At 59.2% G+C, this 27,418-nt stretch overlaps 1 protein-coding gene across 8 annotated transcripts in view; it reads right to left on the bottom strand.

Annotated features, from left to right (window-relative positions):
- LMF1 (lipase maturation factor 1) overlaps positions 1 to 27,418 on the bottom strand; it is a 104,205-nt gene that overhangs the window by 16,089 nt on the left and 60,698 nt on the right. For 5 of the 8 annotated variants that reach the window (XM_033236317.1, XM_033236322.1, XM_033236319.1 and 2 more), the window contains exons 5-8: positions 20,268 to 20,333; positions 8,131 to 8,298; positions 953 to 1,133; positions 449 to 602 (exon numbers count right to left, since the gene is read on the bottom strand). In XM_033236317.1, coding sequence (XP_033092208.1) covers positions 449 to 602; positions 953 to 1,133; positions 8,131 to 8,298; positions 20,268 to 20,333 — 569 coding nt within the window. Of the gene's footprint in view, positions 1 to 402; positions 603 to 952; positions 1,134 to 8,130; positions 8,299 to 20,267; positions 20,334 to 20,553; positions 21,253 to 27,418 lie in introns of those variants that run through there. The other 3 variants (XR_004443090.1, XR_004443091.1, XM_033236321.1) reach the window with 2 other exon arrangements.

Below are 27,418 nucleotides of genomic sequence, written 5' to 3'. Positions count from 1 at the left end.
CCTGCCCCTGAAGACCCAGCCACAGCCGGCATGTGCCCCATGCCCCTTGGCAGCTCGGGGTGGACACGAGGGGGGAAGAGGCCAAAGGGCTGGCCCCAGGGCAAGGAGAGCACCTGTGTTCAGGCAGCACTACCCGGCATTCCCACTCGGGGTCAGGGCCTGGTCGCCTCTTCCTTACGCCCCCAGTAGGCATTCCAGGGCCGCAGCCCACCTGCCTGGTGACCTTGGGCCCTGCCCCTTTGCCTGATGGGACCAGGATGGAGGAGGCCTGCATGTCCAGGCCCGGTAATGGGGACAGCATGGCCTGTGCCTGGGTCACGCTGGGGTGGGGCTGGGGTCATGGGGGCCCGCACTCCAGCACTGCCTGAATGTGGCTGGTCAGGGCTGAGTCTCCTCACATACCCAGCTCCATACCCAGCTCCGGGAGATGGGGACCCTGGGCCCATACCTTCCGAAAGCCCCGTAAGTGTTGACAATGTGAAGAGAGTTGAAATGGGTGTTCATGACCTGTCTGGAGCTCAGCAAGTTGAGGACCACGGGCACGCTGAGCCAGGCCAACAGGACGCCCAGCGAGACGTTGGCTGCACGCCGCACCACAGAGCCTGGCAGGGGAGTGAGATCTTCCAGGTGGGGCTCCCAGCCGCCCCCTGGCCTGTCCCCGGGGAGACCCCAGCCGCCCCCTGGCTTGTCCCCAGAGAGACCCCAGCCGCCCCTGGCCTGTCTTGGGGAGACCCCAGCTGGTGCTCACTAAGGGTCAGCTGTCCGGGGTCCCGGGGACGGAGCGGCACCTGACGTCAGGCACCTTGTTCCTGGCATGCTACACAGTGGACAACGCTGACTCATTCCCTACCCTGGCACCCCCAACCCACAGGGGCAGGCTGTAGGGCTGGCACCACCCGGCTTTCTTATGCCCGTGGGCACTGGGGCAGGGTCCCTCAGCTCAGCCACCTACCGAATCTGGGCTTGGGCCGTGCGCCTTGGATTTCACTCTGCATCTGCAGAACTTGGTCCTTCAGGCTGCCTGGCCCGGAAGGGAACAAGAACCCCAGGGCGGCGTCATCGAAGCAGGCCAGGCTGGGCACCATGGTCAGCCAGTTCAGGAAGCTGAGGTTCCCGCTGATGATGAGGATGGCCTGTGGAGATGCCGCAGCTGAGCCTCGTGCAGGGCCCCCGGGTGGCTGGATCCTCCCTTCTTGGAGCGGGGTCTCTGCACCCAGCTTTGCCCTTGCCATCCCGCAGCCCTGGCATCACAAACCCAGCTGTGCCTTCATGGAGGGGACAGCACACGCCTCAGAGGTGCCTTCTGGCAGACGCTTCCAGAACGTTCCTCCCATGACTGCACATTTCTGTGCAGGTTCTGTCCCTTGCTTTAGTGATGCACAAGGCTGGGGCTGGACCAGACCCTGTGCCCTCCTGGAACTCCTCACCTGCAAAGGGTACCTGCCAGGGTCATGCCCAGGGAGGGCTGGTGTGTCCAAACAGGGGAGGCTGTGCTTGGAGAGGGGGTGCCGGGGATGCCCCTCAGCCGACAGGTGACACGGACAGCAGGGGCCATGGGGGGCCACCAGTGACGCTCCCACTCCAAAATAGGAAGTGCAAGGAAGTGAGACACAGGCACAGGCCCCTGTGCCACAGAGGTGAACAGCAGGAGAGGGGAGGGGCTGCATGCAGGGCTGGCTGGGCAGCACGGCCGGGAGGGCTCCAGGGAAAGATTCAGCAACAGCAGTGGGCAAAGCCGCGGCAGGAGGGGATCGGGGGGACCTGCTTCTGGACACCCCTGCAGGCCAGTGATCATTAGGTGACGAAACTGGAGATTGAGCCGCTGTCCCCGCAGCTCCATCAGGTGATGTCACAGGTGCGCTGCCAAACCTCACCCTGGCCGTTGCCGCGGAGGCGTCAGGGAGACAGCGGCGGCTTGCGTGGCCGGTCGCCCCGCATGGGTAACGGTCTGCAGCTGAGCCGGTGGACCCTGGGCGGGCAGGACCCGGGCGTGGCTCCCTCAGACGGTTCTGTCAGCCAGATTTGATGCACTAAAGCCCAGCCTTTGTCCCCATAACTCAGGAGGAAGGCTGAGGGCACGGACCCCGATGTCTAATAAGGGTCTCGCAGGGGCAGCCGCATCAGTTTTATGGACGATAACGGCGTTTTATGAACTGTGCATTCATGGCTCTCCCTGGGTTAATTTGAAAAAATACCTTTCCTGGTTCTGAGCCCCAAATTAACACTTTCGTATTCTCCACCGTCTACAGTGTTACTAACCCCCTGTGCTAAAACCAGCCCCGCCTTGCCGTGGCTGGGGTTAGCCACCTCTGCCAGCAGCTTCCCTGGCCGGCCAGACCCCCATGCCCTCTGTTCTGTGACCAGGGCTGGTCTGGGGCGGGGCAGGGCGGCTGGGAGCCCCTGTACTCCCATGACAGGGAGGGTGCAGGGCTGGGCACTGAGGTCTGACCTTTGGACCCACTCTTTGGGGTGCTCTGGAGGGGATGCCCCAGCTGACAATGGAAGGTCCTGCCATCCATTCCTGGTGGGAAAAGCTCCAGCCTTTCCGGCCCTTCCCTGTGGTCAGCCTGACTGGCAGATGAGACCAAAGCGACCTGGGGCCCAGCCTGAGCCAGGGCCCGTTCCGAGGCTCGGCCACTCGAGAGCCATCAGGAGCTTTGAGCAGCGCCCAGTCCTAAGCCCCTGCCTGCGTTTGTCAGGGTGGGCCCCGCCTGGGCGTATTTCCAAAGTCCCCTCGGGTCATCCTGATGGGAGCTCAGTGGGCAACTCTAGACTCAGGGAACTAGGGCTCCATGGAGCACAGATCCGGGCATGAAATCCTGTTTCTAAGAAAGCTTCGGGGCTCGGGGACTCGGGGCCCTGCCCCGTGCGGAGGCGACCCCACCGCACAGCGTTCAGCTGCTCTGGTGTATCTCTCGCCCTCCATCTGGTCGGCTGTTTTGTTATGAAAACGCAGTTCCGTGTAGAGTGCACGGCCTGAGTGCTCCTGGGGGACCTAGTCTTCCTTGTTTTTCTTCTAGCGTCACTGAGCCATCTCCTCAGAGGGAAATCAATCTGCTCAGAGCCCATCTGTGCTCGCCTCCGGCCGGCAGAGTCCTCACACGGCCGTGCAGCCCACAGATGACCCAGCCGGTGGCTGGGAGCAGGGGCGAGGCCAGAGGGGTCCCCAAGGCCGGCACAGGAAGAGAAGCTTGAGGTGATGGAATCCTGGGGCCAAGAGACGGAGCAGCAGGGGTTCCGAGGCCAGTGGCGCGTGGCCCCAAGAAGGAAGAGCAGGGTTGGGGTCTCTGGATGCCTCTGGGGCCTCCCACCTGTCAGCTGCCACAGAGAACAGGTGCGCTTGTGAGGACCCTCTGCTGAGGACACGCCTGTGGTCACGGGGACCCTCCGTGGACGACACGCCTGCTCGCAGGGACCCTCCGCCGAGGAAATGTGTTGTGTTCCCAGGTGGGCATGAACCCAGGTCTCTCTTCGGTGTCACGGAGAGGAGATGAGGGCGGAAGAACATGGAGAACATGGTGGGAGGTAGAGAATCTGCTGAGGTCTGAGCGTCCATAACAGCAGTGACCTAGAGCCCTGTGCCTGACACACACAAGCGCATCCGGCCTTGCAAAGGAACTGGATTTCAGCACGTGCCCCAGAAGGGACAGACCCAGGGTCATGACGCTCAGGGAGGGAGGCTGGACACGAGGCCGCACATCGTCGGAGGCCAGCTGCATGGAACATCCGGGCCCGGGAATCCAGAGATGAGGCTCCCAGCAGTCTGGCGGCTGGGGGAGGCCCGGCGGGGGGTGTCGGGGGTAAGGGACGTTCTGAACCAGGTGGAGGGGTGGCTGCGTCACTGTGAACACTCTGAACGCCCCCAAGTTCACTTCAAAAGCGTGAACTTGGCATTATCTGTGTTGTTTCATCACAACCACACACAGCTCGGGCCCATGAGCCCAGCTCCCTCCGGGACAGCCTCAGGACAGCCGGCCTGCACACGGGGCTGAGAGGGCCTCCGGGCCTCTGTCTTGAGGGGGCGTGAGGTGCAGCCACCACAGGGCAAGGAGCCCTCTGGGACGGGTGGGTGGGGTGGGGCCGGACAGCCCCTGTGAGCAGGTGCCTCAGAGGCTCCAGACCTGAGCTCACCCCCGCCCCTCCCACCCTGGCGGCCCCAGGTGTGTCTCCTTGTCCCCAGTGCCCTGGTGGAGGCTGATGGCTCCCGTGGGTGCTGGCTGGGCGGCCGGGCTCTGCGGTCACTGCTCATGTGCACCTCTCTGGGCAGCAGTGGCCCCAGGGCCCCGAGGAACTCTCCGGAACAGCTGTGTAAACTGCGCGTAGGAGGAGGGAGGCTGCTCATGCCTCAGCTCCCCAACGGAAGGAACATGGGAACACACGGAACCAGGACGGGCTCCAGGGAGGCAACACTCAGAGGTGGCCCTGGGTCTCAGGGCACTCGGCTGGCACAGGTGAGGGCGTGGCCCCGGCCAGGGCACTACAATGGTAGAGGGCGCGGGTCACTCTCAGTCCCACACCGCATCATCCCCCAAACACCCTCTGCCCTGCACGCCTGTGGGGGCGTACATTCCTGGGAGTCTTCAGCCCGGCCCTCCTCCAGCAGCTGGGACCCCAGGACCACATGGCTGAAGATGGCTCAGGAGTCGCCCATGTGTGCAGCCCCACCCAGGTTAGGAATCCTGGAACAGACCACTCCATTCAGGCTGGACACCCCTCCCTGGGTGGCAGTGGGACCCAGGGCTGGCACAGTCAGCCCTGGCCCCACGCCTGTGCTCAGCACAACCTTCCTCGTGCCCTGTGTGGGAAGCACACGTGCCCGGGACTCCGTCTGGGGCCCTTCTGAGGTGAGTGGAGAAATAAACCGGGGCACATGTGGACCACGGGGGTCTCAGTGCCAAAGAGAAACGGGCGATGGAGGCTCCAGGAGGCGCGGGGAGCCCCACGTGCAGACGCGGAGGGAAGGGAGCCAGTCCGCGGAGGCCGCAAGATGCTTCCCACTCCACAACGTCCAGCAGAGGCAGCACCGTGGAGACGGAGGGCCGGCGGGGCACAGAGGACTTCCAGGGCCACAAGCGAGTGCGTGAAGCTCTGATGGGGACACACATTGTCCTCCATCGTCTTTGTCGGAGCTCACAGAGTGAGCAACCCTGCACATGACTCTCCTGTCAGCTGGGGACTCTAGTTGGCAACAGTCTATCAGTCCTGCCTATCAATTATACAATGTCCCGGCCAATGCAAGGTGCTGAGGGCAGGGAAACTGTTTGGGATGGGGATAAGGGAGCCTCTGTAGTCTCTGCACAGTTTTTCTGAAAACCTAAAACTGTTCTAAAATAAGTCTCTTAATTAATAAAACAGCTGAAACACCGGAGGAATGGATGCAGGTAGCTTGGGGTGGGCAGAGGCGGGCTGAGGACCTCAGGGGGTCGTGGTGGCAAAGATGCTGCCCAAACTGAGACCTCCAGTAAGTTAACCCGGCTGATAACCACGGAGGAAACAGAAGGTCTTTCTTGTCCATTAGAGGAGGGAAAGTAACAGGAAAAAATGCGAAAGATACAAAGAACAAAGAGAAAAACACAAAGATGTGGAAATACGTCCAAATACGTCAGCAGAGATGTATGGCCCTTTACTTCACAGAGACAGACGGCCAGGCTGACCCTAAGCATGACCTTGCTCCCGCTGTCTCAGGAGCTGCATCGGTGAGGACACAGGCCTTGAGGCCAGGCGCACACCTGCAGTCACGGCACTTTAGGAGGTCAGGCAGGAGGAGGGCTTGAGCCCTGGAGTTCAAAACCAGACTGGGCAACATAGTGAGACCCCCATCTCTACAAAAAATTAAAAATGGCTGGGCGTGGTGGCACCTGTAGTCCTGGCTACTTGAGAGGCTATAAAACTCAGATAATATTATGACTTTTTTTTTTTTTGCCAAGATTTGAAAACAGATGAAATCAACAAATTCCCAGGAATATGTTCACCACAAAAACTGCCTCAAGAAGGAATTGAAACCCCGCCTGTCCTGTGGCCCCCAAGGGTGATCAGTCACAGAGACCCTGGTGGCACAGGTGGCCTCACGCAGGAGCACTGCCAGGTGTGAGGGACGGTCACCTTTGCTTTCCAGACTCCCGTACAGGAAGAGGCTCAGATGTGCTGGGAATGTGAACTCGCTCCAGCACCTGCAGCAGGAACGTAACCTGCCACGTTACAGATGGAAGAACAAGCATCTCACGACCGATGGAGAAACACTTACTACAACTCCGCATCCACTCGTGGCTAATAACCACAAAGGAGAAGTGAATAAAAGCAGCCACGAAAACAACCCACGGCTGGCATCGTGACAGACAGTGCGCAGCGCGGGGGCCCTCCCTGCTGTGGGACCCCAGACCCAGACGGCACTCAACCCCGCCCAGCAGGGGAGAAAGGGATGGACGCAGAACCGGCAGAACCCCCAGATCGCCCACAGGACGCGTCTGCGAGGGGCCCGCGGACAGACAGGGTAGTACCAGTACAGAGGCCCCCCGAGAAAGGCTGAGGCCGCCCGAGTCCCACACTTAGCAACCAAGAGGAGGAAGTGTGAGTTAAAAGAGCACCATTTGCAACATCAACAAAAGCAGTCACCTTGGAGCTGCTGTCCCCGCAAGGGGCACGGCCACACGGAATCGACTGAAGCTATTCCAGGAGCCTGCAAACACGTGTAGGGTATGGCTACTCTAGGAGCCCGCAGACACGCGAGGGGCACGGCCACACAGAACCAACTGAAACTATTCCAGGAGCCCTGAGCAGCTGCAGAGAGAAACGTGCGGTCCTGGACGGGGGACGATCTGTGAGCAAGTCCGTTCTTCCCACTTAGATTCACAGCGACATCGATGCCCGCCAGAGAAATCACCCCATGGGCCCCGGCGCCTGCCTCCAAGCAGCTAATGTGGAAAAGCCCGAGGGGTCAGGAGCTGCTCAGGGCCTCTGCGACCACAGCCAGAGTCCTTGCTGGGGGGAGGGGCCAAGAACGGCACAGCCACCCTGGGACACGTGCAGCTTCCAGTAAAGTGAATCACAGGCCTGCTCACGGTACAGCAGTGCCCTTGAAAACACGTCCACGGGATGACGAGATTGCGTGTGTGCACGGCAGGCTGCAGTGAAAACCACCACGAGTGCACAGACAGGACAGACGGGCCGACCGCAGAACGCACACCATGAAACAGGGCCCGGCCAACAACCGTGGGCGCCCCCACGTGCACCAACATGGCGTGGCACCCGCGCCTGCTGATGGAGCTTTGCCCCTAGAGGCTGTGGTGCTCTGGCAGGGGCGGGCAGGGCGGGGGCAGCGGCATGGGGCACCCAGATCCATCTATTTTCCAGAGCACGTGGAATGCCACCCCAGGACCTGTGCACTGCCCTGGATGTATGTTACACTCCATCGAAACAATCAAGAGAGACAGAACCACCTTTAAAATCCCCACCACATTTTCCTTGGGAATTGACAATCGGAATGTAGCATTTACAGGGAAAAGCAAACGCCCGAGATTGGCCCAGCCCTGCCGGAGGCGGCGTGGGGGTGCCCTGCCCTTCGAGGCGCCCTCAATGCAGGGGGCTTGTGGGGCAGGGATGGCAGTGAGCATGGGCAGGACAGGGGGTTCAGGAGTGCCTGGAGTTCTGGGGGCAGGGGGAGGCAGTCCCTCACCCACATGGAGACAAATGACCCTGGCCTCTCTCAGACCCTGGTTCCTGGTGGACTGACACGAACACGTGAGAGGAAACCTCTAGAATGGAAGAATCGTAGGAGGAGATCCCAGGAATGTGGGGGTGTCCACACAGGGCCTTGGTGTGCCTGACCCCGTCCCACTGCCAAGCCCAGGACATGGCTGGGCCTCTCGCAACTTGGGAGGAGCCAGTCCTTGGAGGACGCCTGGGAAGGAGACCCTCAGCCTCCAGCCCGCGACAGGGCCGCAGTGGGGTCCTGCAGGGGATGAGAAGGAGCTGGTGAGGCCCTGACACCAACAAAGGCTGGAGAGGGCAGGCTGTCCCCAAGAAAGGGGGACTGTAATGCCCCAGGGGCCTCCCAGACAGCAGGGCAGCCCGAAATAGGGCGATGGACCAGCGTCTGTGGACACGGGGGCCGAACGGGTGGCGCGGGCTCACCTGGAACAGGATCTGCAGTACCCCATGGATGATGCAGGCCCGCCGGCCGAGGAAGAGGAAGAAGGGCACCAGGAGCTCGATGAAGTGGTTGCTGAGTGTCTCGAAGCGGTGGAACCACCAGGGTGAGTGGTGTAGGTAGTATGCCACAGGGTTGGGCACCGGCTGGGTCTGCAGGAATAGGAGGGGCCGTGAGGTTCCTGGCCGATCTCGGGGGGTGGGGCTAGGGATAGGCATGTGGGTCCCTGGCCCCCTGACCCCGGCCCCTACTGCACACAAGATCCCCCCGGCTCGCCTGACCCTGCACACGCGGAGCCCACCTGCCAGCCTGAGAGCCAAGGGACAATGAGGGGGAAGCGAGTTTTTAAAGCAAAAGCAAAGTGTTTATTTTTGTCTTAAAATCTTTACCATCTAAAAGCCAAGAATACACACCCTAACTGAAGGAGAGACAACACCTATAAATCGTTCGTACCGAACTCGAGAACACAGGCGGTCAGAGAACGCACTGCCTGCTGCCCACACAACCCCCAAGTGCTGGGGTCCACAGGCAGCCCCTCAGGCTCAGGATGCCCTCTCCCTGGGGATGGGCACGTGGGTGGGGACGTGCCGGTTGGGGACCAGCAGGAATGGGGGTCTGGGCCCCGAGCCCAGCTCAAGGCTCTAAGCACAAAACCTGGCTGTGGGGACCTTGAAGCCTCCCAGGCCAAGGCACAGAGGAGTCCCCACACCTAGGGTCCCACTCAGCAGCCCTGTCAGGAGGAAGAGCGGGAACTTGTTCTGTACCATAACTGAAAACTATCAAGGCCAGGCCTGTGTGATCCCAGCACTTTGGGAGGCCAAGGCAGGCAGGTCACTTAAGCCCAAGAGTTTGAGGCCAGCCTGGACAACATATCAAGACCCCATTTCTATAAAAATAAAAAATTAGCTGGGCATGGTGGTGCATGCCCATAGCCCCAGCCACCTAGGAGGCTGAGGCAGGAGGATCGCTAGAACCCAGGAGGTGGAGGCTGCTATGAGCCATGACTGTGCCACGGCACTCAGCCTAGGCGACAGAACAAGACCTTGTATCAGTCAATCGATCCATCAATCAAATCAGAGCGGTTGTGCAGACTTGTGTGGAGTGAGAATGCCCAACTGGCAAACCGGGCCCAGGCCCCCACACGCTGGTTCCTGGAAACCCCCGACGATGGGACCCGGAGTGGCACTGCCAGGGCCATGTGAGTCGGTGAGCCCAGGGTGGTGGTGGGAAAAGTGCCCGTGATGGACGATGCTGCATGCTCTGCCTGGCTTTGCAGAGGGGCCTGCTCACAGGCTGCTCAGAGCTGAAGGCCTTGCTAGCAGAGCCCGCGGGAGCCATGGGGTCCGGCACAGCCACAGAAACCCCACTAAGGACAACAATGAACAAGCCCTGCAGAGAGGGAGGCAGCCCCCAGACGCTTCAGAGTCCGCACCCAGGTCTTGGGACTCCCGGGGTCCAGAGAGGCTGCGTGGAGGTCGGGGCCCTCGGGTGGCAGAAAGCGCACGTAGGGGCTGTGCTGGGCAGCACTCGCTCTGGGGTGGGGGTGTGGGATGTGCAGGAGAGGCGGCCACGTGCACACCCAAGAGGGGGTATCCGGGCACAGGGCTCCAGTGCACCCCGAGAGCTATGGGCTGGGGAGGGTCCTGAGGCCTCTGCTCATTTGCTTACAGGGCAAAGAGTTATTTTTGTTTACACTGAGGCTGGGAGAAAACATGACCTGAAACTCGGCTGTGAGCCGTGAGGTGGGTGTGGCAGTGTCACACTGCACGGCAAGGCCAGGAGCTCCCGTGCGGCCGGGACACTCAGCCCGCGGCCAGGGGAATGGTGGGTCAGGGCATGGTGGGGCTGCTGGCCCAGACCTCAGGGAACAGCCTGCAAACTTCTCCTAAAAGACAATTTTAAATAAGAAAAACATGAGGAACGTGTGAAGGGGATGACACCTGTTTAGGGACTTAGAAGGCAGCAGATCTTGGGGGAGAACAAGTGTTGTCTGTTGGGACCCACCCCCCAGTACCCACAGTGAAAAGCCAGAGAAGAACCGGAACACCTGGGCTGCCCCCTCCCTTGTGGGCTGCTGCTCACTGTGTTTGGGGCTGCGGCGAGCCCCGCGCAGGAGGCGGCAGGCTTGGCCGGGTGCTGGGAACAAGCGCCTCCAGGGCTAGGCCCACACCCCAAGTCCCCGCTCTCAGTCTGGCTTTTGGGGTGGGGGACGTGAACCTCTTCTTCCCTCCTGCACGCTGCGGCTGCTGACGTGTGGGAGGCAGAGGAGGCTGCTTATGCTTCTCAGGTGAGGGTCCTGGGATGAAGAAGGCAGGTCCCGTGTGTTCCAGGAACAAGCCAATGACAAAGGGCCCTGTGGGAAGTGGCCCTTGGATGTCTGCGTCCCAAAGTGGTGACTGCCACTGGCTGAAAACCTCACCTGGGAAGGGGCCATGGCAGGGGCACAGTGCGATGCCTTTGTGGACATGCAACCCCCCTTCCCATCACGGCAACTGCAGATGCAGGAAAACGACAGTGAGTAACAAAGACGGTGACAAATGTGACAGAAACGGGGCTGACGGGACCCAATGCTGTGTTAAAACGAGAAGAGCCTCAGGCCGAGCTGTGGTGGCTGCTGCCCTCCTGAGTGGGGTTCACCTCCCCAGCTGACCTTGGCCCCTCCTGAGTGGGGTTCGCCTCCCCAGCTGACCTTGGCCCCTCCTGAGTGGGGTTTGCCTCCCCAGCTGACCTTGGCCCCTCCTGAGCGGAGTTCGCCTCCCCAGCTGACCTTGGGGCTCAGCTTTGGCCAAGAGAATGCAGTGAGTGATGTTCTGAACTCTCAAGCTCAGTCCTTGAAGAGGCAGATCCAGCCCCATGAAAGATCCCTCTACTCTGAGGCCACCAGGCTGTGAGGAAGCTCATGGTGGCCACGTGGCAAGGCCACCAGGAGACACACCAAGTTCCAGAACAAGTGACGCCTTCCTGGACCTCTCGGCCTGGCTCGTGAATGACCCCACCTGACACCACGTGCAGCAGAAGAGCCGCCCAGCGGAGTCCATCACGGGACCAGGGGAGAGAGAAGCCGCCCAGCGGAGTCCATCACAGGACCAAGAGAGAGAGGAGCCGCCCAGTGGAGCCCATCGCAGGACCAGGAGAGAGAGGAGCCGCCCAGCGGAGCCCATCGCGGGACCAGGAGAGAGAGGAGCCGCCCAGCAGAGTCCATCGCGGGACCAGGAGAGAGAGGAGCCGCCCAGCGGAGTCCATCGCGGGACCAGGAGAGAGAGGAGCCGCCCAGCGGAGTCCATCACAGGGCCAGGAGAGAGAGAAGCCGCCCAGAGGAGTCCATCATAGGACCAGGGGAAAGATGTTGCTGCTCTAAGCCACTGAGGCTTGGGGTGTGTTGGGCAATAGCAGATCTCTGAAACAGCCTGAATCCAGAAGCCAAACAGTGTGGAACTCTGATGTTAGTGGGAAAAGCCCATTTTAGAGAAACCAAAGTAAAAGTTTTTCTGAGTCTTTGGGTAACAGATACTTAGTGCTGACTCGCACGCCCTCCACCCCAGACAGGGCTCAGCACTCACACCTGTGTAAGCCTCCTCACATCCTGGAGAGGTACAGAAACAATATTTGAACAAACACTGGCCAAATGTTTTCTGAATGTAATGACAATGATAAACCTATAGATTCAAGCAACTCGACAAACTCCAAGCACAAAAAACATGAGGAAAATGACACCAAATAACCAAATGGTCACATTTTACTACATGACAGTATGACACTATTGATCACTTTGATTGTCGTTTGATTGACAAATTGTCACAAACTGCCTATGTTAATTAGATCATGTTGGTTGGTAGTGTTTTTCAGCTCTTCTATATCCTTATTTTGTATCTAGCTGCTTTATCTGTTATTGAAATCTCCAACTTTATGAATGTGTCTACGTCTGCTTGCAGTTCTATCCATTTTTGCTTCATGTCTTTTGAAGCTCTATTACCAGGTGCATAGATGTTTGAGAGTCTTCTGACCTCCTGATGAACGTTGTGAAATAGCCTCTTTACTCCTGATCACATTATTTGCTCTGAATTCTGCTTTGTCTGGTGTGAAGGTGGCCAGTCCAGCCTTCTTGCCACTTGTGTTTGTGTGGTATGTTTTCCCACCCCTTATCTTTCAGCCTGTGTGTGTCTTCGTATTTGAGGCGTATCCCTTAGAGTAGTGTTACAAACTACACATCATAATCGAATATTGCTCAAAACTTGGGATAAAAAATCTTACATGCAAATAGAGAAAGATGTTACAGAGTATGTAGATAAGAAGTTGTCATAGGAAATAATGCAAATGAGACGAGAGTAGAGTACAATCTTTAAAGTACTAAACCTGTCAACCTAGAATTCTATACCCAACAACAATCTCTTTCAAAAATGAAGGTGAAATAAAGACTTTGTTAGACATTGACAAGCTGAAAGAACTTGTCACCAGCACACCTATGCTAGAAGAAGTGTCAAGTCTGTTAGGTGGAAGGAGAATGATCACAGATGGAAACCTGTGTCTCCACGCAGCAGTGAAGAGCTCTGGAAATGGTGACATTAGGTGGAGGGAGAATGATCACAGACGGAAAGAAGAGCTCTGGAAATGGTAAGTATATGGATACGCAATGAGGCTCTTCTTCCAATTGAATGAAACGTCTCTGAAAGATAACTGACTGTTTAATCGAACTGTTTGGCAATCATAGCAAAAGACCAGGAGGGGAAAATACTGTTGGTAGAATATTGTTGTACAATTCTTTCAGCATTTATGAAATAGACTTAGTATAACTTGAAGGTGAGCTGTTATGGATTAAAGGTATGTACTATAAACCCTAAAACCACCACACAAATAAGACAAAAAAGTTACAGCCAAGAAAGAAAATAAAAAGAAGTCACAAAAATATTCAATTAATCCAGAGGAAGGTATAAAATAGAGAACACATGGAAGAAACAGAAAACAAATCACAAGACAACAGCTAAAACCTTCCCCAGGAAAGACTGCATTTGATGCCAACGGCCCAAACACCCAGATAAAGGGCAGGATTTGTCAGACTGGATTGAAAAATAAGACCCAAGCATACTCTGGCTCTAAGATATCTGCTTCAAATACGAAGACACACACAGGCTGAAAGGTAAAGGGTGGAAAAACGTAGCATATAAACACGAGCGACGAGAAGGCTGGGCTGACCACCTCCACACTAGACAAGGCACAATTCAGAGCAAAGAATATGAGGAGGAGTTAGGAGGCCATTTCACAACGTTCATCAGGTCAGAAGACTCTCAAATATGTATGCGCCTGATAACAGAGCTTCAGCAGACATGACGCAAAATGGATAGAAGTGCAAGCAGACATAGACAAATCCATAATGAGAGTTGGAGATCTCCATCTCCCTCATCTCAATAATTGATAAAACAGGCAGAAAATGAGGAAATACAGGAGAGTTGAAAACACTGCTGGCCAGTGTGATCTCATGAGCCCTGGCAGAACACTGTTCGTTTTTAGCTCAAATGGAACTTTCACTACAACAAACCATATTCTGGGCTACAGAACAACTCTGACTAAATTTTAAGACTCAGGGCAGATCAAATACATTCTGACAACAAAGGAATTAAATTAGAAACCAATAACAGAAAGAGATCTGGAAAATCCCCATCCCTTTGGAGCCTTTACAGAACCTCCGTTTCAGTGCATGTTACAACATTGGATTCTCACCACCGCCTTAGGGTAGTGGGTGATCCGTTTAAAGTTGGAAAGACAGAACTTGCTCGGGATCACACCAGCCAGTAAGGGGCGCGTGGAGGGTAGGCAGCACAGGGCTGCGTAAGAAGAGGGCTCAGATGCAGGCGCTGCCGTCCTCGGCTGCGTGGGTAGAAGAGCCGTGAACACTGCTGACCTTGAGGTGGCACCCCTGCCTCCCCAAGCCGCGGCTGTCCCTGGCAAGAGGACCCCAGGAGAAGCGGGAAATCCAGGTCCAGGGAAGGCCGGTGTCTCCTCAGGCCTGTACTGGCCTGGTGGGCTACTCTGCCGGGTGATGCCAGGGCATGGGCCTGGGGCTGTCAGCCGGGCCCTGCCAAAACCACCCTGCAGTGGGCCACCTGCCAGGCCAGGCCCCTCCCACCCGAGGCCCCTGACATTCTACAGGCCAGCACTGCCCCTCCTCCCCAGCCCCCAGCACACACAGAAAACATTATCTTCTTACAAAAACCAATAAAACAGCCAGGAGACAAGGCGAGAAGCGTCAGCCCCCAGCACGCTGGATGGGATTTAGGCGCGGTTCCCCTAACGATGACATTTACCGTCCTTAAGGGTAACGCCAACCTGGATATAGATTATTCCCACATTAGCAGGCCACCATATCTGAGGGCGCCTGGTGACTCACCTCCAGTCACAGCCTGAGGGGGCTGGCAGCCCACGGCCCCTAGTCGTAGTTAAAGGCATTACAGGATCTCCTGGCCCAAATTCTGGCCGGGTGGGTCCTGGGACACACGAGGACAAAAGGCTGTGCTGAGCTTCCCTGTTGGGAGTCAGCCAGGGGCAGCCCCAGGCGCTGTGCTGTGTGTGTGCCTTGAGGGGACAAGCTGGAAAGGGACACCTGCCTGACACGGGGACGCACCAGCCACAAAATACACTGCGTGGAAGCTGGCCAGGCCAGGCTGAGCACGTCAACACGGGTTCCTGCAGCTCCTGCCGGGAGTGTTGGCACACACGCAGCCTTGGTACCTGTGGCGGAGCTGGGCGGGCAGGGGGGCATGAGCGAGGCTTCTCTCTGCAAAGCTGCTCTGGGCAGCAGGGCCCTGTCCCCGGGGGCACCCACAGCAGCTCTGCACCCCCTCAGTCACTCCCACCCACACCTGGAGGCCCCGCAGAACTCTGGAAGCCCAGTCCAGCGAGGGCTGCTCTGTGTGGCCCGCCCCACGCAGAGAGTGCACACTCCTAGCACGAATGGCCTCTGGTCTCCGTGGGCACCTCGGGGTAAGCAGGGTGTCGCAGACACCCTGGAAGGCATGGCCGTGGCCTGGGCCTGGAGTCAGGGTGCAGAGAGTGACCACGGGCAGGGGCAGTGCTTCCGGATCTCTCTAACCACTGGTCTAAAACTCCGCCCGCATGTGTGGGAGCCAGAGACGCACCCCCAAACTGCAGGCTGGGAGACCCTGGCTCCAGGAGTGTCAGGTGGCCCCAGGCAGATCCCAGGGACCCCCGCCCTGCCCAGGCAACTCCCTGAGGGTCTGTGGTGCGTGGCCTGGTCCCCGTTCGTGAGCCGACCCTGAGAGGCTCCGTGCCCATCACGGGACCTGTCTGTAGCCCTGAGAGCGTCCTTTAGCAGACAGAATTGTAGTTCTCCACGACGTCGGCCCAAACTCACAGGCCTGACCTCGGGCCAAGCCTTGGGGTGCAGGGGGTAGAGCTCAGTGGGGTACTCCTGCTGGCAGCAAGTGAAGTGGCCGTGGGTCCCTGCCCGCCCAGGCCCTGGCAGGGGCTGCCCTGTGCCGTGTCTGGGAAGCAGCTCTGGAAGGGGCGTGGAAGGAGCACCGTGGGACTGAATGATGGTGCTAGATTTCCCGCAGCCCTCTAGCAACAGAGTTACGTTCAACTCCCCTAAAAAGCAACAGAGACTTGTTTGCAATGTTCGGGGTCCATGTACTCCAGATCCAGTGAGTCTTCTCTGCATCAAAACCCATTCGTGGGAGTCCTCACCCCATCCTTCTCGATGACAGCTGACTTCCTAAAACCCAAGTACAGACAGAGGACAGGCCTGGATTTTCCATTTCAGCAGCCAGTGCCATCCCTGCTGCTAAAAGCAGCTGCATGACCCCCACATTCACAACCTGCTATTGCATCCGTGTCGTCAGGAGACCACTCTGATGTGGGGACCGCAGCAACCCTCCCCACAGCCCGCCGCATTCCGGATGGCGCCCGTCCCTGGTCACCAACCCTTGTCCTGTGCTGGCCCTGGGATCCTGGGGTTCCTTGGGACAGGGCTGAGGACATGGCTCTGGTCCCTCTGCTGGCTGAGAGCAAGCGGCCATCAATGCATCCCCACTGTCTCGTGGGACCGAGCCCTTGGCCTGCGGGGTCTGCACTCACTCTGGGTAGAGGGCGTCGGAGCTGAGTGAGCTGCAGGGCATCCTGGTGGAGTCTACGGAGATCTGGGAACACCACACGTAAAGGGCCACAGGCTTGTCGGGAGTTTCAGGCAGAGCTGCCCTGTCGCCTTTCACCCTCCGGGGAACTGGCCTCTTCTCTTGGAACTTGGGGACGCCTCCCCCGCTGCTTCTGACTTAACCGACTGAATTTGCTGGCAACTGCCTTTCGTTACCAGCAGATGAAAAAAGCGGCGAGTCTGGGGTGTGAGGCTGCGGACAGCCATGGCTGAGCAGTTCCTTCTGGGGAGAGAAGTCCGCACACGCGGAGCTCCCGAGCCCGGAGGAGGAGTCCCGAGGGAGGTGTCCCCGGGGTGCATGTGCCTTTCGCTCTGTGCTGCTGAAACTTCCGGAGGTTTCCAGGCTCCGGAAGGGGCTCAGCGGCCCCCACAGCACAGGGGCAACTCTCCTAGAAAGGGGCACCCCCGACTCCTTATCTGACCAGCAAGAAGCGGAAAGACAGCAAAAGGGCCTGTGGTCCCCACCCACGATGCTGTGGGACAGACGGCGCAGCTTGGGGGATGCAGGCAGGGCTGCCACCTTCTGGAATCAGGTCCTCCTCGGAGACAGGACTCATGCAGGGCCCTGGGCTCGCAGATGACACCCTGACTTCCTGAAACCTTCACCAGTGCCTCGTCATCAAGACACACGGGAGGGAGTGTCCATGTCTGAGAGACAAGTCTGAGGTGAGAGGGGGCTGCGGCTCCCATCCCAGCTGAGAGCTCCTCTGCCTCATGGCCGCTGCCCACCTGTGCATCCCTCTCCTGGGGCCTCCACGTAGCTGTCCCCAGACGTGATGTCCTCGCTCTCCCCACACACTGCCCCCTGTACCTGGCCTTGGACTGGGCATGGCCAGTGCTCCGTCTGTCGAGTGGAGTCCAGGCCCCTGAGGCTGGTACGTGGGCCATCCCTGCCCCAGGGGACACAGTGAACCGCAAAGAGCCCTGTCACGGTGGTCCACCCGCTGCGGGCACAGCACCGCACTGCTCTGAACACTGGCTACTCCAGGTACTCCCTCCTGGAGCCCCAAGGGGCCCCTGGGATGCAAGAAAAGGGCTTCCTGGGCCCTGTCCCAGCTCAGCGGGGCTCCCCCATGCCTGTTCAGGTCACGGTGGGATTTGAAACGCGATTCCCCGAGGACAGTCTCCGCAGCTGGGCGGGGCGGGGGGGGCGGCCCCACCCGCTGGGACAGCAGCTGCCACCAGAGCCTCAAGCTGCCCGGCTTGGCCCTGCACCCTGTGTGACCATCAGGACATCAGGCTCAAGGCTCTCTGTGAGCCAAGGCTCAGCCTGTCCTGGGATATGGATGAAAAGGGCCCTGACCTCGCACACCCTGCACTGCAGCCTCAGTGTCCGGAGAGGGGAGTGGCCCCAGCCACAATCCAACCTCCCAGGAGGCTCCACCTTCCGGAAGCTCAGCCACGTGGGTACAGGACCCCCCATGTGTCTGGGCCTCTTCTAAGGACACAGTCGTTGGATTGGGGCTCAGCACAGTCCACGCTGACTTCATCTTAACGACTCACAAGGCGGCCCCAGATAAAGCCACGCTGCAAGCTACAGGGAGAGTGGGTGTGGGCCCCGCCTGCAGGCCCTGTCTGTGGCCCGGACATCGCTGCGGCCAGCCCTCTGGGTGGCAGTGACACTGAGGGTGCCTCGCGACATCCAGGGCCATCCCCTCAGGCCCGGGCTGCCCCTGCCTCTGTGCTCCAGGCTGGGCCCACTCTGTCCACCGTCTCGGGCCATGTCTGGACTGGTGGAGTGGGCGGCGGACACAGAGCACTCCTCACACACAACACAGCAGAGAGCTCCGGTGAGGGGCAGTCCTGGGCTCTGGGGCCCAGGAAGAACTGGGTGCTCACGGGGGCGGGAAGGGACCCACCGCATCCCAGCTGGCCGCATGGACACAGGGGAAGGCAGTGCTGACAGGCAGCTGTGGGGCCCCCCGGCCAGCCTCCCCAAGAGTTGCGACCCGCGTCCTCGCCGGAGCGCAGCTGTGGCGTGACCCGCCCCTCAGAAACACCACACCCTGGTGGTCCTGGCCAGGTGAGTCCTGGGGATCCTGAGACACTCCCGGGCCCAGAGCAGCCACATTCACTGAAGAGACACAGCCCAGGATGCCTGACACCAGCTTTAAAATGCAGCCACTCTGTAGAGAAGACATCAGAGTGTTTGTGGGGACACGGGTGGGCACCTCAGTGTCTCTTGCCAATGGAAACCTGCATGGGATGGTCCTCACCAGCACCCAGCCTTTGTGGACCTGAGCCCAGTGCACCACTGCTGTCCCCACCTGTGCTGAGCCAGCGGGCTCCGTGAGATGCGCTGTGGAGCTTCTGGCCTGGAGCCAAGGGGCCCACCCAGCTTTCCTGACTTGTCCTGAGGGCGTCTGGAGACATGGGACCTCCCCACACTTTTCCGACCCATCCTGAGGGCACCTTACATGGGGCCCCTCAGCTCTGCTGACCTGTCCTGAGGGCATCTGGAGACAAGGGGCTCCCCAGCTTTCGTGACCTGGGCTGAGTGCATCTGGAGACATGGCCCCCTGCCCCAGCGTTCCTGACCTGTCCTGAGGGTGATGGGGGAGACACAGGGTCCCCCCCCAACTTTTCTGACCTGTCCTGCAGGGCATCTGGACACACGGGTCCCCTCAGCTTTCCTGACCTGGGCTGAGGGCGCTGGACCTACTCAAGGGCAGGGTGGCCGGCGTGGGCTGCGGTGTACACAGCTTTGTTGGCGAAAGCCTCTCACGCACGTGTGCTCTGCGGCTGCTGCCTGTCACGGCTGTGTTGGGACCACCCAGCCACAGAGCTGAGAGCATTCACTTTCTGGTATCTCACCGACCGTCAGCTGAACCTGGTCTCAGACAAAGAAAGGAGCTCACAGGTCCTCAGCAAGGCAGGGCATTTGATGGGGTACGGGGAGATCTCAAGAGCCTGAAGAATAAAGTCAGGACACAGCCACTAAATGCAGGTGCAAATGCCTGTCCCAGGCCGGCACGTGGACCAAGACCTGGAATCGCAGCAGAGGCGCCACGTGAGAACGGCACCAGCTCCACGCTTGGAGACGGTGGGTGCCAGAGCAACCCTGGCAGAAAATGCAAAGGCAATGAGACAGCTGCCACTGGCTGTCGGTGGCACGCAGACGATGATGGCTTCCATGTGCAGGTGTGAGTGATGGGCCGAATGCAGGAAGGGGTGTCCAGGCCTGAGATGCTCTAGGTGCACTGTGGCCATGACCATATAAGCCCAGGGTGGGGATGGTGCTACCTGGAGGCTCCCACATGGACTGAGAACAAATGACTGTCCAAGCTTCAGGCCCCAGACCACTCGCAGCCCCTACATGAACTCGTGAACTTTAGGCCCCAGACCACTCGCAGCCCCTACATGAACTCGTGAGCTCCAGGACCCAGACCACTCGCAGCCCCTACATGAACTCGTGAACAGTTGGCAGGAACTGGGGTATCTAAAGGGACTCAGCCTAGGCCTGGGGGCCAAGCACAGTGGAACTATGCTGTGGTTCACACCTGCCCTGTGGGACACACATGCCCGTGTCCAGGTAATGATGGAGCCACAGCTCTGCGTAGCAGGGGCTGGGCACACAGCCAGGAAGCCCCCAAGAGGCACTTGTCGGGACGGTGGGGAGCTGTGGACTCCAGGAAGGAGGGGCTGGCCTGGAGGCCTGGGCAGGACAGACGACAGCAGCAGAGGGTGCCGGTGCAGGAACCAGAGCAAACCAGCTGCACTCGAGACCATGGAGGGCCACGGACCCTGTCCCCGCGGCCCCAGCAAGTGAGGGGCGCCTGCAAGCCCCCGTGTGACCACCTCACCCGGAGAAAAGAAGGAGAGGGTGTCCTGAATCAACTGGGGGTGACCCTGTGACACGACAGCTCACAAGGGTGTGTAGGACTGAGCCCCACTAAGAGTGGGAATGGGACGGCGTGAGGCCGGGTGCTCTGCCCTCACCCTGCACAGCACGCTCACCTCGTAGTGGAAGTCCATGCAGGTGAGGTCTCGCCAGCACCGGTCCCCCCGGATCTTGATCAGGCCCTGCAAGGAAGACAGCAGAGGGAGAGTCAGTCACGGGGGCTGGGGACGCGGCAGCCCCAATAGAAACAGCTTCCCGGGAAGACGAACCGTCCACGAAGGCCGTGGATCTGGGCTGCAGGTGCGGTGAGGGAGGGGACCTTACGTATGAAACACTCGGGAAGGGGGAATTTGGGGAGGGCAGATTCAGGGCTGCTTTGATGAACAGGACTTAAGTGCACACCGCAGGCGTGAGCAACGGCGGCTTCCTTTTTATAGTCAGCGCCTGGTGCGCCTTCCCCAACATTCATTCTCAGAGCTCCACGCATCATCATGCTACAGAATTTGCGTGTCTTTAAAGAGGACAAATGCACCACGCACTGCACAGACCCCACGGACAGTGTCAGGGGGAAGCTTCTCAGAGCCTCCAAGATGAGCCCAAAGTCAGGAGGGAGCGCCCAGTGCACACGCGTCTCAGCCACGCCCCCTGCGGCACAAAGGGAGCCCAGGCGCAGGCCCCGTGTGTCTCCCACACACTGCAACTCGCTGCTGTGAGGATGCCTGGGGCACGGGAGAGGCTTCCAGGGGCCTGCAGAGGGAGCCGTCGGCACTGGGGAAGGTGGGACTTGGGCAGGGAGGCTGTGGGGGTGGGGGTTCTGCAGTGCCTGGGCCACAGTGAAGCATCCAGAGAGGGGTCGGCTCCCACACCCATCCGCTGTCCCTGGGACACTCACGGCTTCAGATGATTCCTTCACAAGTCAGAAACAACTGACCCCTCCTCCCGCCTGCCCTAAAATCACCACTGAGACACAGATTCACATCCAGCGTCTCTCACACACTGGCTGCGTCCAAGGTGAGACTGCACAGACGCGGAAGTGAGCCCTCCTCCATGACGGGAGTTTCTGCTGCTACAACCACTCCCGGCCAAATCCCCTGGGCTCCATCCACCTGTCCACCGGCCCGTCTGCCCACCCGTCCCCTGTCCACTGGCCCGTCCGCCCACCCGTCCCCTGTCCACCGGCCCGTCCGCCCACCCGTCCCCTGTCCACCCGACTGTCCACCTGGCACATAAGCACTGAGTGCCTGTGAGGTGCCGGGTCCCGCTCTACCCCAGAGGCCGTGTGCTGCAGGCGCAGGTGCGACAAGGTGCAGAGAGGCAGGACAGCCACCAGGCGTGGCAGACACGGCGGCACATCAAGGACAGGAATCCATGCCGCAGGTTCAGAGCCGACGGCTACGGTCGGTGTAGCATGGTGGGCTCTGGGGCAGCTGCGTTGGGCTGCAGGTGGTGCTGTCTCACGGTTGCCCATATGGTGGGAAGAGGGTGAGGGTCTCTCTGGGGACATTTTCGTGACGGCCGCCTCCCATCAGGCAGTGCTCCCTCCGTGGGCGTGCTGGGGTGTCGGGCCTGGCTCCTGGTACCATGACACGGGGGTCAGGCTTTCCATGTGAAATGGAATTCGGGGAACACAATCTGTTCACAGTGGAGGCTGACTCGTGTCTGGACAGAGCTGACAGGGCTGGCCTGGGCGGGGAGCCCCAGGGCAGGGTGGGCATGGCCATGAGGGAAGAAGAGGAGGGTGAGGGTGTACTCCTCAGGCAGGAGCATGAGGCACAGCAGGGCTGAGGAGGCCACAGCAGGAGGCCCTGGAATGCAGGGTCCCTTCCACCACGGCAGCAGTCGTGGTCCCATTGTGGGAGACTGGCCTCCAGATGGTGGGGGGTGCAGCCTGAGGCCTGTGGAGGCCATCAGGACCTCCAGGGCAGGGGCTGGAGCTGCCGTTGGGGTGGAATTTCCTCCTCTCCGGGGAGCCCCAGCTCCAGCCTCGGTCTCCTGCCCGGTCGGGTCAGCCTCAGGCTCCCAGTAGACTCCTCCTCCCCAGGTCAGCCCATCACGGGCTGGAGCCACGTCTGCAAAACATTAATACCTCCCAGCAGCACGGAGGCCAGCATTTGGTGATGGACCAGACCCCAGCCCAGCCAGGCTGACACAAAACCGACCACACACGGGAGGGCCTTCAGGGTGGCTGTGGGCTCCAAGCCAGGGCCAGGCAGCACGGGAGCCGCCGGGTTCTCTGGCTCCATGTGACCGAGAAGGCAGCAGGCTCTGCTGCTGTCTGTGCAGGACGACCTGGGCAGGGGAGGGGTGTGTCCAATTCCAACGAGTTTGGAACATGGGGCCCGCGGGACTGGCGGGGGAGTGGGAGAGCCAGGAGAGGCTGCACTGTGCCCTGAAGGACGGCACGTGGCTGAGAGGGACATGAATGAGAAACGGCAGGGGAGTGGGACCAAGAGCCCAGCCTGGCCCTACAGGAATACCAAGCAACAGGCACCTGCTCCGCGTGTGAGCCAGATGGGACACCACCCACACGCAGGCTACGCGGTCCACAGATGCGCCTCGGAGGAGTTCTCAGGCTCAGCCACCCCGCACACTGTGAAGGCTACGTCTGGCGGGGCCACGTCTGGGTCCGGCATCACTGCCTCTAGGGTCTCGCTGCACGGCCCCGCCCTCACACGCCCTGCGCCCCCAGCGGCAGGGAGGGCACCAAACACCCAGGAGCGTTACTGTTTAAAGACCTGAAGGGTGAACTGCCTTAAAAACCGAGTCAGGTCTTCTGGAAGCTGGGTTTGCTCAAATCACAAAAACACCAGAGACTGTTTCCGGCTTGGGCTCCTGTCCTGCAAACATGCATGAAAACAACCGGGGGCGTCCAGCTGACCAGGTGGAGCAGGCCCCACTCCTCAAGGCACTGCCCATGCCCACGGCATCCACTGCTTCTGATGAAATGCACAGCTCCACCGGGCAGGGGCACAGCCACCGCCCCCGCTCCCACACATGAGCACCAGCTCTGCTCCCTGCAGAATCCGAGAGTGGAACTCTATGGAGATTCAAACCAGGAAAAGAAGAAAAAAACAAAATAATTAAAATGTCATTCAAATTCTAAGCTGATATGAGACACTTAAAAATCTGAAAAATTCTTTCAGGAGTGGAAGATAATTATATTCCTCCCATCTATTGATTTATCTCTACATTGCAGATGTCAGATTTTCCACGGATTTTTTTTTTCTTCCAGAGCAAGTGTCAAAGGAACAAAGCTTTCTTTGAGGCTTTTCAGCCCAAAATTAATTCTTAAAAAAAAAAAAAAAAAAAAGGCACAGACAGGCCGATAAACGCACCAGACCCAAAGGGAGCCAGGGACCCACTGCCCGTGCTACGCTCCCGCTCTGCTCGGAGTGCCGGAACTTTCCAGGCCCGTCGGCGATGTTCCAGCCTCGCAGCGTGCGGCTGCAGCAGCTCCTCTCCTGATGCCTGTGTGTCCTGGGACACACTTCCCCAAATCTGCCATCTGGAAACTCGAAGCATCTGACGGTCTTATGCGGCAGAAGGAGACACTCTGTGGATACCCCGTTTCTCTCACTTGGCCCCCAGAGGCCTGCCATCCACCCTGCAGTGATAGCCCCCTGCACAGTGGCTCAGGACAGACCCAAGCCCCCACAGTCCCTGAAAGCACCGGCTAACGTGGTGTTAAAGGAGGCAGCGCCACCAGGCCTCCCTCCAAGCCACAACCTCCTCCACCCTCCTGGCATTAGGGTCCCCTCGCCCATATCAGTGGCCCTTCCTCCCCACCTGTAAACACAGGGAATTACTCGCGACAGGTCCTCCCTCTGCAGGAGAAAACTCAAAGGGGAAAGGTTCGCCCTGGAGCCGGGTCAGAGCCTGGTGCCCCTGTGAGCAGCTGCAGGGGTCTGAGACTTGTTGCAGCAGCCACTGCTTCTCCCCGAGTGCTCTGAGAGCTGGGGGTGGGTGGAATCCGTGTCTCAGGGTGAGGAGACCACCGGCAGGCTCCGTGGGCACAGGCACTGTGGGGTCTATCAAGGCCCTCTCGTCTCCATATCTGAGGGTGGCCCAGGCGTGGCAGGGGTGGTGCCTGGGGTCCGCCTGGTTCCGTGGCTCTCCCATTTTCCTGGGATGGTATCCGCACTTTCTTGCCCTCATGCAAGAGAGAACTGGCATGGGAGGTGGGCTGTGCCCCCGAGTGCTTCAGTTCAGCATGCAGACTTGTGGCACAGCTGCACTAGGAGCTGTGTGCATGGCAGGTGTCCTCTGCGTGGCAGGCATCCTCTGCGTGGCAGGCATCCTCTGCATGGCAGGCATCCTCTGCGTGGCAGGCATCCTCTGCGTGGCAGGCATCCTCTGCGTGGCAGGCATCCTTTGCGTGGCGGGCATCCTCTGGAGGAGGGGCCTCACCTCTGGGCCACTTCACGCCTCAGAACAGTGGTCTGAGCATCGAAGTGTGGTGGGTCAGCGTCTCCGTGGCTCCTGACGAAGGGGACCCAGGGCCCCCGTGGCTTCACACTGAGGACAAAGCTCTGCCCTCAGACACGCAGCTGACTGGCTCATTGACAATGACTGGGCTCCAACTTGCAGACCAAGGGACCTGGGCCTGGACAAACGCCCCGGGCTCGCTTGCCGCCTGGAGGTGAATTCCCATGAGTTTGAGGGCAGCCATTTGCTCCCCAAGCACCTGGAAAAGGCTGTCCCAAGCTGACAGTCGGGCCGCCGCAGACCCTAGAGGACCCAAACTGTGGGCAGAGGCACTGACTTTCTGACCAATGCCAGCCGGGAGAGCCTGGGCTTCCAGAACCTAAGGCCTGTTCACAGAGGTTTGTCTGTCTGAAAACACCGGAAGTGCTCCTTCCCCTGGCTCTGGGTGCCCTTGAGGCCTTGGCTGCTGGGGCCCAGAGCAACCCAGGTGGGGGCAGAGCCAAGAGGTGGCAGCTGGGGCCCAGAGCAGCCTAGGCAGGGGCAGAGCCAAGGGGTGGCAGCTGGGGCCCAGAGCAGCCCAGGTGGGGGCAGAGCCAAGGGGTGGCAGCTGGGGCCCAGAGCAGCCCAGGCGGGGGCAGAGCCAAGGGGTGGCAGCCAGGCCATGCAGGTGCCAAGACTTGGGGCACAAGCTTTCAGGTCACCAGACACCAGGAAGACCCCAAGAATCACCACGCCTTAGCAGCTTAGCCAGGGGAGGGGATTAAGAGGAGGGCAGTTCTCGCCACGGCGTGGCATCTCCGAAGCACAAGGTCTGCTGTAGACTCTCAGCCGCCTGTCTCTCTGACAGGATCAGTTTGTCTTCCGGAAGTTGCTGCTCTAGTCACTGTACCACGTGAATTCCTTTTGCTGTGATCACGGTTTTAACTAGAAATCAGACAGAAGACATTTTGGACTTACTGTATTTTTATTTTTGTTTTCTGGCAAACAACGTGCACTTCAATAGAAACTTTCGGCGTGAACCCAGAAAGGCGTGTGCATGGTAAGCACGGCGGCTGGTTCTCTCACTGGGAGATCACCTGAGCTGGACTGTGCGGTTGGAAAGAGGAATTACTAGTGCTCTTTTTAGCATAGTTTTATTTTGCACCCCCAACCCAGGAGATCCTTTGAAGATTACAGGAGAGCATGTCCTGAGTGATCGTTCCGGGGGCTGCGCGGGGATCGGAGACACGCTCGCCCTGGAGGCTGATGCGCTTCAGCTGCGAGGAGCACCCCGGCTCCTGTCCCAGCTCTGCCCACAGACGCTGGAGGTCAGAGGCACAAAGCGCTTTCGAGGACTCTGGTCTGGGCCTCAGCCTCACAGGGGGCTGCAGCTGGGGCCAGAGGTCGGGATGCCATAGACATCATTTACTAAAAATTCCCACGATGCCTCCGTGCTGGAGTCAGAGGTCTGTCCCTTCCAGGTGCTCCATGTCTCCCTGAAGGCGATGGGCCTGAAAGAAGCCCCTTTTCCTATGAGCTGCCCCCACACTGATGCAATAAAGCAATTAGGATAATCGCTCTGGTTCTGGAGTGTGGCTGCCTAGGACCAGGGCAGGCCTGTCGCCCCCTCCACACAGAAATGGTGGCACATCCGCCTGATCCTGGCCTCACAGGGCTGCATGCCGATACTGATTCCATTACGTTTACTGTGATTTCACCAGCGGCTCTGATGCCAGGCAGCAGCCTGTGGACTTCAAAGTCAGCTCTTCCCGGGTGCCGGCAGCACCGCTCCACATTGGCCTTTCAGTGCTGCCCATGACCCACACCTCCCATGGGCTGCGGACTCTCTGGGACGCTCGGGGGTGAAGCACGCTCAGCGTAAAGAGCTTTGCAGACAGTCCTGGGCCTGTGGGAAAACAGCAGACATTAAAGCGCAAACCTGTTGAGCCCCTGGCACCTTCCTTCCGACCCTATGAGGCCTGGGGCGGCAGCACACACGTGGGAGGCACGGGCCCTGGACGCGGGAGGCCTCCTGCCCTGGCCCATGAGGGTCGGAGTCTCCACTGCACGATGCCGCACACTTGGGCCTGAATCCCACAAAAGGTGAGCAGGTCTGGGTGTAAAGAGAGACGTGGGGCTCAGCTCTGACGCGGGTCCCGAATCCTGGCTTTCCTTGAGAAAAGAAGTCACTGTGCACGGCACGGCCCCTGCACCCTTTTTCAAGGGTTTTGTCCATCTGATCTAAGTGGTCACATTGACTGGCCTAAGGCTTCTGTAATATCCCAGGCAGCTCTTCATGGCGGCATCTCTGTTACTGGGTTTCCACGGCACCTGCAATCATACAGCCTGGCTATACTATAGCTCCCTGGCCTTGGCTCGATTCTGACCTAAAAATTGTTGACACTGTGGGCTTACATATTCCACATTTCAGTTGTTGCTTTTTCTTCTAGTGTTAATGAGGACCAAGACAGTTTGCACATAAGGAGCATTAGAAGGCCCTACCTGTGGGTGCTGTAGCCAGGTGTGAGCCCTCCAGAGCCATGAGCCGCACAGGTGTGAGCCCCACAGAGCCGTGAGCTGCACAGGTGTGAGTTTGGACATCATATTTTATTTTATTTTTTTGAGCTGGAGTCTCACTCTGTCGCCCAGGCTGGAGTGCAGTGGCGCGATCTTGGATCACTGCAACCTCCGCCTCCCAGGTTCAAGAAATTCTCCTGCCTCAGCCTCCCAAATAACTGGAATTACAGGTGCCCGCCACCATACCTGCTAATTTTTATGTGTGTGTGTTTTTTTAGTACAGACAAGACTGCACCCTGTTGGCCAGGCTGGTCTCAAATTCCTGACCTCAGGTGATCTGCCTGTC

Source organism: Trachypithecus francoisi, unplaced genomic scaffold (genome assembly GCF_009764315.1).
Source record: "Trachypithecus francoisi isolate TF-2019V2 unplaced genomic scaffold, Tfra_2.0 Lachesis_group15, whole genome shotgun sequence".
Lineage (NCBI taxonomy): Eukaryota > Metazoa > Chordata > Mammalia > Primates > Cercopithecidae > Trachypithecus > Trachypithecus francoisi.
This window is presented reverse-complemented; position numbering and strand designations above follow the sequence as displayed.